This window comes from Coffea arabica, chromosome 4c (assembly GCF_036785885.1).
Source record: "Coffea arabica cultivar ET-39 chromosome 4c, Coffea Arabica ET-39 HiFi, whole genome shotgun sequence".
Classification (NCBI taxonomy): domain Eukaryota; kingdom Viridiplantae; phylum Streptophyta; class Magnoliopsida; order Gentianales; family Rubiaceae; genus Coffea; species Coffea arabica.
In genome coordinates, this window is record NC_092316.1 from 12,438,688 (window position 1) to 12,457,464 (window position 18,777).

The 18,777-nt window shown below is 34.2% G+C and overlaps 1 protein-coding gene and 1 long non-coding RNA gene across 5 annotated transcripts; one reads left to right on the forward strand and one right to left on the reverse strand.

The window, feature by feature from the left end:
- Window positions 1-351: 351 nt before the first annotated feature.
- On the reverse strand, window positions 352-12,498 carry LOC113738998 (protein MICRORCHIDIA 6-like). Of its 4 annotated transcripts, none has more exons than XM_072046055.1 (20): window positions 12,186-12,497; window positions 9,517-9,812; window positions 9,203-9,277; window positions 9,047-9,081; window positions 8,357-8,435; window positions 8,185-8,274; window positions 7,971-8,046; window positions 7,094-7,172; window positions 6,147-6,272; window positions 5,815-5,913; window positions 5,625-5,726; window positions 5,315-5,461; window positions 4,773-4,865; window positions 3,747-3,798; window positions 3,544-3,655; window positions 2,973-3,124; window positions 2,785-2,891; window positions 1,415-1,494; window positions 998-1,040; window positions 352-630 (listed from the first exon to the last, which is right to left on the reverse strand). In XM_072046055.1, the coding sequence occupies exons 2-20, from the start codon at window positions 9,770-9,772 to the stop codon at window positions 520-522; spliced, it is 1,914 nt and encodes a 637-aa protein (XP_071902156.1). In that variant the 5' UTR covers window positions 9,773-9,812; window positions 12,186-12,497; the 3' UTR covers window positions 352-519. The 4 variants fall into 4 exon arrangements, with proteins under 4 accessions (XP_071902156.1, XP_071902155.1, XP_071902157.1 ...); XM_072046054.1 differs by having other exon boundaries at window positions 9,517-9,822; XM_072046056.1 differs by having other exon boundaries at window positions 9,517-9,860.
- A 2,905-nt stretch (window positions 12,499-15,403) lies between these two features.
- LOC140004921 (uncharacterized) lies at window positions 15,404-18,525 on the forward strand. Its single transcript, XR_011812738.1, has 2 exons — window positions 15,404-16,340; window positions 18,307-18,525. It is a non-coding gene; the product is annotated as an uncharacterized lncRNA (long non-coding RNA).
- The last annotated feature ends 252 nt before the right edge of the window (window positions 18,526-18,777 follow it).

Below are 18,777 nucleotides of genomic sequence, written 5' to 3' on the forward strand. Positions count from 1 at the left end.
TGAGTAACACATTATGTGAACATAGTAGAAACCATCCCACGCGCACTCAAAAATAATTACAGTAATGGAATTCTAAAAAAAAACAAACAACAATAGACTCATACATTTAAAAAAATATAGTATGTAATTTTAATGAATTATTAATTTATGATATGAATTAAACCAACATGTTATGTAAAGATTTCAAAAAAAATTATTATCTTATTATTTTATCAAAATTATTAATTTAACTCATTAATCCAAATCGAGACCGAAAAAATTTATTATTTAATTAAAATTATTAATTTATCAAGTATTAACGTAGCCCCTTTTAAGTTGACGTCCCTATCTACATCAGTCGAAAAACAATCAGATACAAAATATTCTCATAACAATCTCCAGTTTGCTCAAAGCGGTAAAAATTTAACAACATTTGCATCCTTAATCACCAGCCTCTATACATGTTACAACAAGATCCCAACAAACTTAAGGCCGGAAGCTCAAAATACCAGTTATACTTACAAAGAAATCACGAGCTAACTAATGTGCATTAGATTTTTCTTCCTTGACTTTCTCTACCAACTTAAATTCAGCCAGCAAGCGAGAATGCTCGCGCCGCGCCTCTCCCAATTCTACCCTAAGGCGAGCCGCCTGTCACACAGAAAAACAAATGAGCAGGTGGATCCATGATAGCTTGTGGCAAATAACTACATAACAAGAAAGAAAACTTGTGATTCATCCACTCAAGTATTGTTGGTTAATGTGATCCAAAATGCAGAACAGTGTGTACAGTTGCATATGGGCTTCCAATCTTCCCCTTCTTCAAAACAAGATTCTAAAAGCGTCAAGACACTTTGAGAACAAAAACGACGTTATTTAGGTTAGTTATTCCTAAATGGATCATGCTGGATTGAGGCAACCTGAGTATTACATGTAATAAAGGCTCAATTTTCTTTCTCATAATGAACTATAAATGGAGAATATAAGTTTGAGAGGAAAATTTAGTCATTTGAATTACCTTGAGATTAAGTTCTTCCACCGTTTTCTCAAACTCCAAGCATCTGCATAGAAAAAGATGCGAAAGCTAAATATCCCAAATAAGATATGCCCTCCACTGTGCATGCTTAATAAGTTCCATAATTTCAAGAAATACAGGGCTCCAAGGAAGAAACAACTATAGATTGTCACACATGCTCTTTTGCCCCTCAACAATGGAAATGAGAGCCGTAATTCGTATTGCCCATTTACAAAGGTACAAGGAAGAGTTGCAAACAGCACAAGATGAAATCAGAAAACGTCCGCTCAAAGGGGAGTGTGGAAAAAGGAAGGGCTACCAAGGGACCCACCCCCGGGCAGGGGGGGGGGGGGTAGTAGAATAGAGGAAGAGATCAAACAAGAGCAAGACACCATGGAAAATCATCAATAACAGACTTACTGAGCCTGGAGCTTTCTGTTTTCTTGAATCAAGTTAGCAGCCTCCCCGCTTTTTAACTCATCTGTTGCAACACCAGCACGCTACACAAAACAAAGATAAATATTAGCAGCTAATCACACATATTACATATGGACTTGAACAACAAAAAATGGTAACAATGGCAGATAAAGGTCAGATCACCCTGTCATCCAAGTCCAAGTGGTCTTCCAGAGGCAAAAAAATAAATATAAAGGGGGAAGAGAAAAGCAGCAGAGAGAGAGAGAGAGAGAGAGCGTCGGTGTGACAGCATTCAAAGGGAATGTGGAATAGAAGCATGAATAAGTGCTCATAAAAGTACAGGAGAACATGATGTCTATGCTACAGATAAAGAAAGCCAAGGAAAGAAAAAGTTCCAGTGCACCACAGACCATTGTATTCCTGATGTATGCACTAAATTTATTAAAGACAGCACTAAAGCCTCTACAAAAGCTGTCCTCCAGAAGGTGGAGATATGGACAGCATAAGATACTTATTTCAAGTGAAGGTTGCGAGTACATAGTACTTTGAGGACGCTGCATAAACTTGCACACTCAATGTAACAAAGAAACCAAGAACAGTATTCACTTCATAATACTATGCTGCAGCGAATGATCACTATGACCTTGCAAAAAATTTCACCTTCTTGATTGCATAATTAACTCCAGTTTAGAATCAAGTTCAGGATGCCAATCTAGGAACCATTTCACGCATTTATTCACCATTCTTTAAAGACTCATAACTCATTAATCTAAAAATGAAACGGCCTTTTTACTCGATTTATCTCTGCAGCACAACTTAAAAATTTAAAGCCCAAAATATTGTTTGTCCTCGTAAGCTTTTAGTAATTAAGATTTGTTTCACGAGGCATTTTTTCAAGTGTACTCTTAAACATATCCAAAAGAGAGCCCTATCTTTATAATACTCTAGAAGACCATATCTTTACACCTTACCGAGTTCTAATACGCTACAAAGTTCAGTGTATGATTCTTAGAGTCTGGTACCACTTCTAACCTTCACCGATATGCCAAAGGGAGAGAGAGATTTAGAGACTCCCAAAACAACTTGAAAACACAGACAACCCAAATTTGTCAAACCTGTCAACACTATCATAATGTCATCTTTATACAGTATATTTAAAGGTATCATCCATCCAATTTCTTGGCAGAGGCTACATGAAACAAGTCTATAATTTTAATTTCTCAGTTAGTTTCTTCTGATATCTTAGCACTATAAAACCAAGTATGATATTGCAATTTTTTTCAATATACATACGAAGCCAATCATCTCCTTCTGATTAAGCCAAGACGCACATAATTTCCACCAAAAAGAAAAATTAAAGATATAGTATTTACCAGATTTTCCTGATTGCATACTGTTGCATTGGCTCCTATACCAACCTTTCTTCTCACCCTGTCAGGTTCCACAAGATGATTGCTCTCTTTCCTTTTAGAGGGTGCTCCTACAGAATTACAAGGCATGATATTTACCCATTAACACGTCAAAACTGGAAACCCAAATTGCATGTCTTAAGAACCCTCACCTTTTTGTAAGTTACAATCACTAGCTAAGTCATCTCTGGTTAACTGTACAGGTTGATAAATTCCATCATTCTTTCCTGAATCAGATGAAGCCTGAAAGGTCATTGCCCTAGCTTTTCTTGGCTGATAGCCAATGAGTTGACAATGATAGTCCCTGCAAGACAAAAGAACTTGGTTGGTCAATGCTAACCATCCCTCATGCACACAGAAAGTATTATGTAATGGCTTCATGCAAGAAGATGGATGCAAAATTCCATTGAAGTAATCTTTAATAACCTTTACATAATATGAGGAATAGATACTGAACCAAATAAAAACAAAAAACCAAAGGGATGCTCCAGTGGTCTAGGTTACAGCTGCAGATACACAAATTGTAAGAAAAGTTTCTACAGGCCAAGCCTATCACATTTTAGGAAACAAATGCAGAGAAAGCATAAGTGCCATCTCTACCAATTCTAACAGAAAATGCTCTCAGAAGAAAGTAAGATAACATAGCAGAGAGCTAGATAAATTGCCTACTTGCCACTATTGAACTAACAACTTACAAGCACATAAGTCAATAAAATAGCTTACCAGTATTCCCGTGTCATTTCTTTTAAACGGCTTTCAAGCTTCTGAAAGACAGGAGTCTTCTCAAAGTCCTGTTTATTGTGTGTTGGCTGAATAAAATTTGCTTCTAGAACGCCTGAGAAGGAACATTGTAATTTAGCACCTAATTCATACAATCCTGAGAATATAAGCCCTCCAACATGCCAAGATATATAGAGGATTCTTACCAACGACACCCCTGCCTCTGCTGTCAGAGTAGCTAACCACATGCCAAAATGGCTGCAAAGATCATAAGACAATATCATTTATAGACACCAGAACAAGAAAAGACAATATCATTTATGCTTGACTGTAATTCAAAATACTGATTTTACCCATGCAATGTGCAAGGGATCAATTTAGTTATTCAAACTGTAGTTTACCTCATAATCAAACATTTCAAGGAATTTCAATGAACAATTATTAAGCTCTAAGCAGTAAAATATAAAGTGAGTACCCCTCCTTGCCCAGACATTGTGACAGAAAGGGAAATGGATGTACCAAAGATCACTCTGAGAAATTTATGCCAAAAAAGCATCACATTATATATAAAAGCAAACTTGTGACACATGAACCAGAATCATCTTCTAATGAAAAGAAACATGCTTTTATAGAATGCCAGTGAAACAAATCTGAATAATGCAAACCCGGGCTAAAGTTGCACTTTAAGATGAATAAAAGGATATAACTTCAGATAAGCAATTGACGATGTTCCTTTAACCTTTTGACCACGTGGAATGATGACAAGAAAGAAGAGTGTGGCAAATACAGCTCACACTTCGTGTTTGTTTGTTTACATGTACGTGCCCATGACCAGAAAGCTTCAGTGATTTCATCTTCAAATTCAGGTCAATTCAGACAAACTTATTCATTAAAACATTTAGAAAAAAAATTAATCAGCTAGTTTGTGCTCTTCTAATTTCTTATATTCAATAGCATGTATGAAAAGGTAGTGGATCCCGTCCCTCTTGCAATTTGGATTCCTTTAAAAGAAAAAAAAAAGTTTCACATACCCTCTATATCTTCAAATATTTTCAAGGAACAAATCAATTGGATCCCTCTAATATTTTCAGTATTTTATTTATCAAACAGATCAAGGCCCACTCCAGAACCCATAAATGAGTGTACTGTTTAACAAAACTTTTAGACAACGTTAAAAGCAGATATATGTTACGCCTACAAATTATCAAATGACTCAATTCAGAGAGACTCACCAATATTAACCGATTCTTATGGTAGACATTGAAACCATGAATGTTGACCAGTGGAGCTTCCTTAAGAAAGCCAATTGCAGTAACAACCGTTCCCTGTATTCAGCAAAGTAAAATGGTAATTGGCCACGTGTAATACATATAAGGTTTACAATTCTTTGACTGATAGTGACATTTCAAACAGGTTAAATAATGACTTTGTCTGAAGGACCACATATTAGAGATTAAAAGTGTTTTATAATTTGAGATGAGTATGCAACAAAAATATAGGTAGAAACCACAGGAGTCAAAATGGGGTGACTTAAAGATTCTGCAGAAGCATTCAGAATAAAATCTCAGATAGTAGTAGTAGCAAGACATCTGAATATCACATTTTTGAAATATCCCCACATGATCCAATGCACCAAACAGGAAGTGTTTAAAGAATCGAAGAAATTGTGGTAGCTCCAGGAAGCATGTCAAAGTCTTCGTACAAATGGAATTAGTTGAATATGGTCATCATATTTTCACAGGAATAGAAAGGAGATTGAAAAATAATTTTGTACCTCTTTACATCCACCACTTTGAGGTTTGTATAAGATGAATTCCGGAAACTTCAAATCATTAGCAATACTATGATATTGAACACATTTTCCACGCAACATCATGCAGAAGTTTTCTGGGACTCGCAAATACAAGATGGACAGGTATGCCTGTTGCATTAAAATAAAGCAAGCATTGATGTCTAAGACACATTAGCATTATAAGGATGCTAGAACAGTGAGGGCTAGGAAAGGTCAGAAAAAACTTACTAATTATTAGTTCAGGGGGAGAGTAAGAAAAATTAATTACTCATCAGTAAACATTAAAACTTACACGGAGTGAAAAGCGAAGACGGTTAGCAAGATGCTGCTCACTTGCTACCATCATTCTTGCACTTTTTTTGTTTGTATTTGCTACTTCAGAAATACGAATATCCTGTGATCAGAGTTAGTTAAAAAGAAGTCATGATACTGGAAAGACTGCAATTGATATAGTAATGACAGTTTAGAATTGTGCACAGTACCTCAGGATCTGATTCAAAATCGAGCTCCATTTGGCCATCATCTGTATACCATAAGCTAAAGATTATGACCTTTGTGCCATGTTGGCCAACGTCATCAAACTGGCCAAGGAAATGGAGGAGATGAAAGGGTAAAAACTTAAAAATGATCAACACCTTTCTTTCAAAATTAGAATATCAACTATAAGTTTAAAAGAAAATTTCCTGGCATGGAACAGCACAATCCCAGGAAGAGTAATAAGGCATCAACTAGAAAGACAAAAGGGGAAGCTTGAACAGGAATTACTGAGAAAGAACAATGACAAAAAAACATACTGCCTAAATTTTCCACTCACTTGCTTCAGAAGCTCTGCTTCTGTCGAATATGGAGACCAGCGCAGCAACAATGGAAGATTATTGATACATTGTGTATTGCTTAATTTGTCCCACATGTTGCTTTGGGTGTTAAACTCATAATCTAACTGCATTTAACAAGTTATCAGCACCAAGTGATAGCCTCATCGTCAAATGTGCTATTAGTGCAAATACACATGTTATAGTACTCAAGGGCAATTTGCAAGTTATCACTAAATTAATAAAGCTACATTGCTACCAGACGTTTTACTCTTATCACTTAAACATTCACGAACCTGATATCTTTGTCTCTCCTCCCCATATTCTATTCCCTCCTTCATGTAAAAATTAACAATTGGAGTAACTAATAACTTTCGCAGTATCAAATGCACAAACTTGACAGATTCTCTGGAGGAAGTCGTACATTTCTAATACTTAGTTTCCTCAAACAAGTAAAACACCCGGCAGACATGTGTCCCTATGATAGGAGCCTCCAGAAACATTATATGCACATATACAATTATGTAATTGATGACTGGAGAATCACCATAAATTCCATATAACAGAAAAGCAAGCATCTATTACATTTGTTCAAAATAGGACATGGGAGGGCAGAACCATTGAAACAAAATATTTCACGGACTATGGAATCAGTATGAGCTTATCTCATATCTAGATTTTGGTGAGCCAAGGCTTAAAAGATGTCAATGTAATTCATGAGTTAATGCAAAACAATTGCTTTAGGGTTTTAAGAAATGCAAGGAAATTTATAAAAAAATTGCAAGGAAATATACTTCTGGTATGTGAAAATTCAAGACTATGAACTTCAATATCAAATAATAAACTTCGGGTGCCATTCACATCTACCATAGGTAAGACGAAGGAAAGAAAAACAATTCAAGTGTGTAGATCAAAATTTGGCAGCAGATGACAGAATCGTAAAGCGAACCATTGGCACCACTATTCGGTCATGGCCAGTTTGTGTCAAGAATGTATAAGATAGAAGCCCAACGCTTTGTGTCAATTTCCTGGACATGATAAAACAAGATTATGAGATGGAAGGACTGAACTATACAAAAATACAAGAAATAGTTTAATCTACACAATATGATTGAGATAATAACCAAAACTCCAGATATTTTGATTGAAATAATGACCAAATTCCAGATAATACACATGAAGTATATCAATAATGCAAACAATCCTATATAAGCATTCATAGCATTATTAAAGTTGCACAACTTAAGAGAAGGTCATATTCAAGAAGACCCAGTGGTGTCACTTTTGCAATTTCCGGTAACAAATAGCATGTACCACAGAAAGTTTTGGATAATGGATAATTGACAAATGACATTACAAGTCCCTTGTATCAAGTCAAATGAAAGATAAGTGAGAAAAAGGACCGAAAATTGAAAGTCAAATTATTATTCACCCAGCAGAGACACAAAAGTTACTTTTTTCTGGCCTATAAGCCTTGAAAAGAAACACAAGGAGAGATTACAAGAGGAGAAATTCCACTGATTTACTCAAACTTATACCCCCTCAAATGTATCTTCCCTTCCACCGTTACTCTGATGCATATCTCTTTTTTTTTGTGGGGGGTGGAACTCAGCTGATGGATACAACTAGGTAATCAATCCTGTATATTGTCTTTCTGTTGTCCAATGTGAAGAATTCAACATATTTTGTTGCTGTGCATGTATTTAAGCAACATCATAACCTAGATTAGGTATTGCATATCTTGGACACCAAGAAGTCGACAATATAAATTTATCAAGCACCACTTGGGTAGTTTGAAAATGTAAAGAATGCACATCTCAACGAACCTGTTTTTCTTACAACGGCTGAACACGATAACATCTGCCCCAAGTCTCATAGAGCTGGTTTTAAACCCATTTCCATCTGAAAGTCAACAACTTGTTATTAAACATAAGTTGAAAGGAACAGACTGCCAGATGATTATCAAGCCATCTCCATTTGCAAAATTATAAATCACAAGTGTAACGTAGAAATTGCTAGATGATAGCTGGACATCCATACACTGGCCAATAGCTGAGTTTGACTTCTTATCTGAAAAGCCAAAACTCAGGCAACGCCGCATAGCTTCGGGATCCATTCCTCCACCATCATCTGAAATAGAAACCAATTTTATATCAATGGCGCAACTTATATAGGAACAACAGTGAAGTACTTAATGGAAAATATGGAATACCTTGTATGCACAGAGCTGAACTTCCATCTCTTGGATTCAGTATTTTATCTACAATGACCACAGTTGCCCCATTTTGGATCTAACCAATAGATGTGACAGGAAGGACAAACACAAGTAAATGCATCAGCATGTTGCATGAGATAACTACGACGGCTTGGTTTCTAATGAACTCAAGTTGTAATACAAAACTTCATCCTCACACCTTTTTGGCATTCTATTTTCATAGGGCAGTAAAACAACTAAACATCCAGAAATCCTAGAGCACAGCATTCTCCATCCTCCATCAACACTATGCTTTCTTTTCTTTTTATTCAGTTATTCTGGATATAGACCTTTCCAAATTTATGGTCCGCAGTTTTGGCAAAATAGAACATCATAGACTTTTGTTGTTTTTTTTTTACCCAAAAAGCAGTGAAGACCCTTTCAAAAACTACACAACAGCTGGATGGAAGAGACTCCAATCTAAAAAGGAATATGAAGTCAACAACACAGAGCATCTATAACTGCTGTCATAGAAAGCTATGCAGAGCAAGAAATCCTTATCATCACTTCATGATTGACATACAACAGTATGAAGCATAAAACATCACAAAAACCTGAAATAACACTTATCATGATACTTTTGCACATATCTATGAAAGAGGAAACAAGAAGGGGCATGAAAATTTGGAACCATTCATGGAAACTTACCTCATCAATAGCATTGTCAAGCAGCTCTGCTATTGCTGTTGACATGAGCCAACGATAAAAGTAATATCAGAAATTAGGGGAAAAAGGTGATGTACAGAGAAAAATCTAAACTTCTTAGTACCATATTGACTACTAAATAACAAAAGATGCACATACCACCAAAGGCCCATTTATGTGAAGTAGCATTGGAGTGGAGGAACTTGGGGTGTATATGCAGGTAATTTGCACCTTCTGTTCACCACCCAAAAAAAGTGTTAGTTTTGTAATTTGTATGTTAGAAGGCATGTCTTTGAGCATTAGAGCAAGGGTATTACAAAGAAAGAGCTACAAACAAGTCTAAGCTTCAGAATCAGTCTGCTTAGAGCTGAAAATATGTCAAATCAACCCTAAATATATCCATCTCCACCATTTCACCAAGACGGAGTGATAAAGAGAAGAAAGTAGGAGAGAGAGTTTTGAAGCAGAAATACTTTGAAGGCTGGGCTTAGTAGAAAGTGTGTCATCATAGCTTCCAGCTTTCCAGAACTGGCGACAAAGTGGCGCCGAACCTATTGGTGATGTTGAACAAAGGCTTGAGTCATCAACTAATGATTGTTCTTCATCCACAGCACTTGTGCCAGAATTTCCAGCACTTAAAGCACTTGAATTTTTGTTTTCTTCAGATTCTTTCCCTACACAATGGAGCCTGAATGTTTGAGGGACTAAATCAACACACTCTTCTCGCATTGATCTTCTGCTCCAAATCAATTACTTTTACACCTGCTGCCTGGAATATTCTGATCACCACAATTAATCAGAATGTTTTGATATAATTCTGAAAATTGAAAAGTTCCAAAGAAAGACAATTAACAAAATTGAATGCTAAAAGGGTTGCAGCAAGACTCAAAAACGGCAAGCATCACATTCAATAATATATCATTTATGTAATTTATGTTGCTCTGAACTGGAAACTATAGATTATTTATTTTTTGAATGTGTCTATTTGGCCTAACGCCTGGTCCCAAATCCAGAGTAAATATCTGTTATTTTAGGGGTATATTTGTTGGAAAGATGAGGTACAATGGTTGGCTGCCCATTTCCAACAGAATACCTTTTTGAACCTTGTTAGAAAGATGGCATTTGCTGATGCAGTTTATACTTTGTGGCAGGAGAGAAATTTCAGGCAGTTCAAGTGTAAATCTAGGCCAGCTGAAGTTTCGATTAATTGTACTGTGGAAGTGGTTTGTGGAACGGAGGCTGGATGGAGAAACATCCATGCACTCAAATTAATTGGGAGCTAGAATTGGATTGGAAGTTTAATATTATTATCTTTTCTACTGCCTAGTTTTCTTTCAGTGTAATTTTGCGTTTTAGCGTGAGTTTGATTTTGCTGTTGTTTCGTGCCTTGTTTATGTAAACTTCCTTGCTTTATTTTAATAAAAATTTATTTCACTTAAATAAGAAACAATATTCGAATGTAATTGTGTTTCATTAGGCGTACGTAAATGTTTAGGAGGGTAATTAAATGGATTGTTGTATAAAAGCATGAGGTAAACATAAAAGTCATGTATCTATTGAGAAACTAGCAAGTAGTAAAGATTTCCAAAAGAAGAAGGAAACTGATCATAAAATTCTCACTCATTAACTTAAAATTCATGCAAAGACAAGCACTGGCACATATATATTGGTTTAACTTATCCAAATCTGAACCCGCAGCATGGCGCACACACACACACACATATATATATATGGATTTGTTTGCATCAATGTATTACCATAAATCGCTAGACACCCCGCAAATTTGGGATTGATCAGACAACCTGAAACATGAATAACTGCCAATTTTATTGCTACTTTTGGCACTCTGAGGTCGGAAACTAACTCGTGCAAATGACTATTTATATCTTATTTGTTGCTTCACTACATTGTTTCACATAAATTGTAGGAATAAGAAGGGGGAAAAAACTTGTTTTCTTAACATTAACCAAAGTAACTTTCCAATGTATTGAACTCTGCTCTTTCTCAGTATCCCAAAGAAGCCTACTTCTAGTGTTTCAGTTTCCATCTAAGCAGCATTCTAAGCTCCCAATTTCAGAAAGCGATCGAAAATGATCCACAGCCTAAGTAACCTCGGGAAAACTTACACTAAACAGATATCAATGTTTTTGTTATGTAGACCAACAATGATATTGTAAGTATATGTATATTCAATATCAAGGTATAAAAATATGATCATTCAAGCATCACCACACATAGGTTCCATATCTTTCAAAATGGATCTCCTACTTCACCTAAATACTAATATTAAGCTCGACATCCAGAAATTTGATGATAAGACTCTTCAATTGACAAGAGTAGACATACAAAATCACAATCAAGAACAATAAAAATAATACCTAAGTCACTGAAAAAATAATTCAGTGAAGTGCAAAGTGTCAAGTAGTGAAGCCAAACAAATGAATCCATTTCTGCAAAGAACTAGGCAAGGCAATTGCCCAGCAACTTCATGAAGCCTATCAGACCAAATGCTTAAGGAAAATTTTAACTAAATCCAAACCTAAAAACCAATTAAGCAATCTACACATATCAACAGTCTTGACATATACTGCAATCACCACATGCGACCCCACCAAAGCACAAGAAATTTCTTTTCATTGAGGCAAGACAACCTCATCTCGATTTGTGTCAGGACTAGGTGGAACTGCACCAATATTACTAGCCAAAGAGTTCCTCAGAAAGAAAACAACTACAAGCACATTCAATGAAGCTCTAGAAAGGCTCAGAGTGAAGACTCAATGGCGGAGCCACATTGTTATGAAGGGGGGCCAAAACCTTCAAAAATCAGAATTAGAATGAAAATTTTAAAATTTTTCAATATTTCCCCAAAAACCAAACAAAACCCAGAACTCAGAAACCAAATTTCATCTAAAAACATGCCAAAACTTAATTCAAGAACGTATAAATAAAGCAAGGAAAAAAAAACTAAACTCCACAGGACTCAAGGTTTTGCTAATCTGTTAAAACATAGAATTAGGCTGACAAATTGTTAAAATTTTTCCATTTTATCCTAAAACCAAAAAAACCCAGAACCCAGAAACCAAAATTCATCTAAAAACATGCCAAAATTTAATTGAGAACCCATAAATAAAACAAAACTAACCTTCACAGAACTCAAAGGGCTTTACTGATCTCCTTTGCTTGGATGGATCAAAAACACAAACTCTCCCAAATGGAAGCTCAACTTTTATCAACACACTAAACTCACAGAAAAGTTGGTTTTTCTCCTTGCAATTTTTGATTTGAGAATGTTTGTTTTTGCCCCAAGAAAAGATATAAACCTTGTTTCAAATTTCACCAAGAATCTCATTGATGAATTGACAAGATGAGAGCCAAAAAAAAACTCAAGAGCTAGGGGCAAGAAGGGGAAGTTAACATTTTCAAACCCTATGAGAGACTAGGCAAATTTATTGTTGAGATATATCAACTTTAATTTTTTTTTTTTGAGATATGCTAATTTTAAGTTTTTTGTTTGTTTTAGATATGCTAACTTTTCTACACATGTTTTTAAATTATCTTTTATATAGTAGATTATTTTTTATATTAGGGTAATTTAGTTATTAGGTAAATAAATCTTCTTGTTACTTTTGTTGTTGTTGTTATAATATGTGTTAACTAGATATGATGTTGATTTATTAACAAATAATTTAGTTAAGATTTTGCTAGTAGAAGATTTAGTTAAGATTTACTAGTAGAAGTTTGTTAAGATTTTTTAGGATAATGGTTAGCTGAAATTATGTTTGTTTGTTACTTGCAAATGGTGAGTTGAAATCTGTTGTTTTTGCATCTTGTTATAGGCAAAAGTTTTGTTCACATAAGTACTGATTTGAACAAGTTCTCTTTTCATTATTAAACCTTTTAAACAAATTATAAAGGGTTATTATCACTTTACCCCCTTACCGTTTGATGCTATTATCAATTTCTCTTTAACGTTATCTTTTAGTCACTTTACTCCCAAGACTAATGATCAAATTTAACGGAGTTTGTTAATTAAAGTGAAAAGACATGTTTAACTCTTAAAATTATTATCACTTTACTCCCATAAAATATAGCTTCATTATCAATTTACCCATTAGAGTTATTTGTAGGCACTTTATCCTACCATTAAATCAATTTAACAAGTTAAAAAACTTTAGAAGAAAATACCCTCCTCTTTGCGTAATAAAAAATTTGGAATGACTTTTTTCCTTTTTAGTATCAAGAAAAAAAAGTCAAAGTATTAATTTCTTTCACATAAGTACTGATTTGAACAAGTTCTCTTTTCATTATTAAACCTTTTAAACAAATTATAAAGGGTTATTATCACTCTACCCCCTTACCGTTTGATGCTATTATCAATTTCCCTTTAACGTTATCTTTTAGTCACTTTACTCCCAAGACTAACGATCAAATTTAACGGAGTTTGTTAATTAAAGTGAAAAGACATGTTTAACTCTTAAAATTATTATCACTTTACTCCCATAAAATATAGCTTCATTATCAATTTACCCATTAAAGTTATTTTGTAGGCACTTTATCATATTATTAAATCAATTTAACAAGTTAAAAAATTTTAGAAGAAAATACCCTCCTCTTTGCATAATAAAAAAAATAAAAAATTTGGAATGACTTTTCTCCTTTTTAGTATCAAGAAAAAAAGTCAAAGTATTAATTTCTTTCTTCTTGGCAATCTTATTAATATTGAAAAAAAATAGAAAGATGGAGAGGGGGAGGGGGAGGGAGAAAGAGAGAGAGAGAGCTCATTTCTTTTTTTAAAAATTACAAATAAGAAAGAATAAAATAATTTTATTATTTTAAAATTATTTCATTTTTTTGTTTACTACCAAATTCCAATTCTAATCCCGACAACCTTAAAGCAATACGATAATGTTAGACTTTTTTTCCGGTAAAATCTAATTTTTTGTCTCCTTTTTTCCTATCTCTTTTTCTTTTTCTAGTATAAATAAGTGTGAAAAAAGGAAATTTGAGAAAACCCTTTTATTTTTCTATTTTTCGATCTTTTAAAGTGAAAAAAAAAGGAAGAATAAGCATTCCGACTTTTTCATTTTTAATTATATATAAAAAAAGGTAAATATATTTAAATTTTTTTTACTATACTAATTAGATTAATGATGAAGTAAAATGTCTAGAAAATAATGTTAGGAACTAAAGTGTTTGTATCACTATAATCCAAACGAATAAAGTGATAATAACAATGTAGTAATGCTATAAAATAAAAGGATATTTTTGTTCAAAATTTCTTAACATGTTGAGTTTAATTACTTATAGGCGTAAAGTGACTCAAAGATAACGTAAGGGGATCAACTGATAATTTAAGGGGGTAAAGTGATAATAACCCAATTATAAATTGCTGCCCTAATTTTCACTCTCAATAAGCCTGAAAATGGATTGGCAATTAGTTTCCTTTTTTATTTTTTTTATTTGAGTAGTGAAAATTCCTTTATTTAGTTTTAAATTTTATTTGTTCTTTACACACATCAAATTTTAAGTGCAGTTACATTCTATTACTTGTCCTTTCACATACAAATTTTGAAATTTTGTCTCTTTTTTTATTTTTCTGTAATCGATCCCTAACAAAATTTAAGGCTGTCTATTTTCCAATAAAAGAAAGCTAAAAGAAATATACCTTTTTCCTTATAATAAGTCAATTATAAATCAATCACATTATCAACAATATCAGTAATTCTCCAATTCAAGAAATTATGAAAAAAACATTTTTTCCTTGTAATTAAGAACTACAAAATCCTTTAACTATCTCTATAATCATGTGCACATGGCTTTAATTTGGATAGTTTTTGGTTCTCTTTCAAATTATAGATTTTTGGTTACTGAATTCTTCTCTTATCATTTCTTTTTTAAAATGCAATCACATGTTGATAGATTTCCTAATTTTTTTTTTGCTACATTACTTTACACCTATCAGATGGATTTATTAAAAGCTAATATGTGATTCTATTTTGTTTTGGTTTTGTCGTATATATAGTATTTTAAATTTTAAATATATATTACTTTAGTGTTTTCTTGATATCCATTTAAGAATAAACCTTCTTTTGAAGATAAATAAGCTTCCGTGAAAATGCGCAGGTGAATAGTTAGTTCTAATGGAAGGAAAAGTATAATTGTATTTAGAGAAGGATAAGAAGACTAATGATGATTGAAGAAATTGTGCAAATAATACCCTATATTTTTCATTTATTAATTTCCTAACCTTTAATTTGGAGATGATACAATGTGTCTGACATATATACAAGGTATGTATGATTTTGGTCATAAAAACCCATTGCGAGCCATTTTTAACCTAAAAAAGTATGATGATATTTTCAACGGTTAAAAAGACATCAAAACCATATTCCTTTTGTTACATACCATTGAGGAAATCTATGAACATTCTAATTTTTATCTATGATATTTTAGGAAACAAATATTCAAAATCCTCGAATTAGAGTCACCAAGATATAATGTTTTTCAACTAAAATGGGTTGAAAAACCCTACATAGTTTCCTAGATATTTTTTAAGGAATCTCCTAAATGTTCCCAAATCTCAAGTAATTAAAGAGATATTGCAATTCAATGGAAGAACTTTGGGACATCTTTGGTATAATGCAATAGTTTTTGTAGCAAATTGTGAGAACCCTAAACCTTTCACATGTTCTTAAACTTTTGGTTTATTCTCACTTCCCCTTTTAGTGAAAACTTGTTAACCAATTGTTCTAAACAAAGGAAGGTTTTGTTATTTCGTGTAGTTGTGTATGAGATATGTGTATATGTGTGTGTTGGAAGTGCGGTTGAGCGCGACAATCGAACTCGGAAAAGAGGAAAAATTTTGCAAAAAGACTGAAGGGCCGAATCCGGCCGCAAATCCGGCCAGTTCTTGGCCGGATTGATGGCCGGATTGTTGTGGGGTTTTGAAAAAAATTGATTTTGCTACTGCCTTGAATCCGACCAAGAATCCGGCCAAATTCTGGCCGGATTGTGACGTGGCACAGGCGGCCATCAACTTTGACCGCCTGTTTCCTTCTATTGTTAAACTGTTTTAAGGGCCAAAATATCTTCATTTGCTCCCTTGTTCAGCCGTGGCTTTGAGAGAAGAAAGAAAAACTCTTCAATTTCTAGTTTCAATTTTCACTCATAACTTGGGATTTCACCGTTGAATTTTCAAACTACTCCGTACAAGCGCTAGCTAAGGAGGGTTAAAGGTGATAGTGGAGTTATTTTTGGAAGAGAAGCCCTAAGTCTCTACCTTTCTTGAGCTCATAAGGTGAGTTGTTAAGAAACTCTCTTTTGGTTCTAATATTGGTTAATTAATGGCTTGTAAAGGTTAGAAATGCTATATCGTGGATGATTTCATGGTTTTAGGACAAGTTGGACCCTTTTCTGATTTGTTGGGGAATTTTCTGATTTTATATGAAAGTCATGAATTGGTCTTGGATTGATGGATTAAAATGGTGTTAATTGAAGCTTGTGTACGGAAATTGCGATTGTTTGCGGAAATTTTCCGCTTGTGGTGTGAATTTCCGGTTTTAGGGTTTAATTTGGGGGATTTTCTTATAGTTGGCTTTGGAGCTTCTAATTAGCTTTGATTGAAGAGTTTTGTGCCCTAACTGGACATGTTGTATTACCTATGGACCATATGTGTGATTGTAATTAATGGTGTGAGAATGAGTTTTAATTGTAGGGTGAAAGTGAAGAAATTAGGGGAAATGCTGTCCGTTTCTTTTCTTGTCATGAGAATGAGTTAAAATGGTTTTGGAAATGTATTTTGTGTCAAGTTGAACGTATTTCATTAACAATTTCATCGATTCGCTCGAGAAGTGTTTGAGGGCTAAGTTTCTATTTGAACATACATATATGAGTTTGGCAAATATCATGACCGTTCTACCATTTTAAAACATGCTATCTCTTTAGTTTCAAATTTCAAATGGTTACTTACTCTTTACCAAAATATCGATGTATGAATTAGGGTTTTCTCGGCCACAAGTGAACTACTTTCAAGTAAGGTTTAAAGTGTGAAAGTAAGGTATTCTGTCCTCCTTTTCACATGATTTTCATCAAGATATTTAGTCTATAATATCTACTTGAATATTAGTTGATTTTGAACCACATGTTTGGATTGTAAGTTATTTGAAATATTTTTACTGTAGCACTTTTTGTGATGTGATGTATGTGAGATAAAAAGGTAATTGGGAAGATAAAAAGGTGTATTGGAAATTGTAATGGTGATGTCAGCAAATATATTTGGCCAAATAATTGGCTGTCCAAACACACTATCCGAACAATATTTCTTAGCCTATCTAGTTGGATTCCGACTTGTCTTTGGTTCAAATGTTTTCCGTTGGAAAATTTATAACCCTTTTGAGTTTGGTTTTCTGTTTGGTCTATGAAACCCTAGTTATTTCCATCCACAGGTCCAAATACCTTCGTTTCACTTTAAAGTCATTTGATACGTTCTATTTATCATTTGTCAGGTTTTTTCGATTTTATCTAATTGTTTGTGCTAGATAAACTGTAATATTCTTCCTTATTTAATCTTAGGTTTCATCGGTGACCGAGGGTAATATCCGGTAGGATATTTTGGACGTTATTTTGCATAACTAGATGAGTGTTCCTTGTTTGCTATATTTTCCTTGATTTCATGGCTTGTGTTATTATTTGATAAGGTGTTAAATGCTTTCAAGGATTTCCAAAACGAGTTTTCTAGGCGAATGTGTACTTTATCGCACTCGACTTAAATGAATGTGAAATTTTCAATGATTTAATGATTGAAACATTAGTTGTGCATGATGTAAGCTTTTTGACTGAACTAGACCCTGCCCTTCGTTACCGATCGACTCGAGCCAGAAGCGGATTCGGTCGGGCGATATGGTGACCTTGGGTGAATTTGGTATACTCGAGTATTACCTTGTATTCTGGTGAAGCCTGACCAACGTCCAAGAAGGGGGTGAATGAAACGAAAGAACGAACGAGGGTTTTATTTACAAAAAATGCATTTTTAAATGATTGGAGGAATAAGGGGAATGGCAGGAGAACGAACGAACGAACGAACGAATAAATGGTTCCCTGTGAGCCGTATCCTTTTAATGTACGTGTTATTATCGCTTTCCATTGTAAATGTTTCCTGAATTATGGATGCTCTATGTTTAATGTATTGGATTAATTGTTTGATTATGTGTTCGGAATCTCACTGACCTTTTAACTCATCCCTTTAATTTTGTCTTCCTTAACAGGGGAAGGCGAGCAAGGACGTGAGCTCGGTATAGACTAGCCAGTCTAGTTCTTTTGAATCTTTTGTAATGGTTCTCGCCCTAGTGCTTGGCACGGGTTGGTTGTATAGTGAATTGAGAACTTTTGTATATTCGATGGTTGTATTTTCTTTTGAGATAGTAATGTATATAAGTTTCGCTTAAGTTTTGGATTTTTGTTATGTTATTCCTATGGTTGTATTCTGGATTTGATTGAAGTGAACGACTGAGTCCCGGCGAGAGCGGGGCAGACGGTCCGCTGAACCCTTTGGTTCGCCTTAGGGGGAGGTGGGGCTGTCACACAAATTAAATAATTTTAGAAAAATGTATACAAGCTCATAATAAGAGGTATGATCTTGCCGTTGAGTGTAATGAAATTGTCCATATGACTAGTAAATAGAGTTTTGAACTAGCTATTGCTTGTGAGGTTTCAAATGAGATCTAATTTAATATTGG

Coding starts and splice junctions, on each gene's coding strand:
- LOC113738998 (XM_072046055.1), bottom strand. CDS start 9,772: ATGCGAGAAGAGTGTGTTGATTTAGTCCCTCAAACATTCAGGCTCCAT. Junction 3,656..3,746: donor CAGAGGCAGGGGTGTCGTTG/GTAAGAATCCTC, acceptor GTTCCTTCTCAG/GCGTTCTAGAAGCAAATTTT. Junction 1,495..2,784: donor TATGCAATCAGGAAAATCTG/GTAAATACTATA, acceptor TGTTTTGTGTAG/CGTGCTGGTGTTGCAACAGA.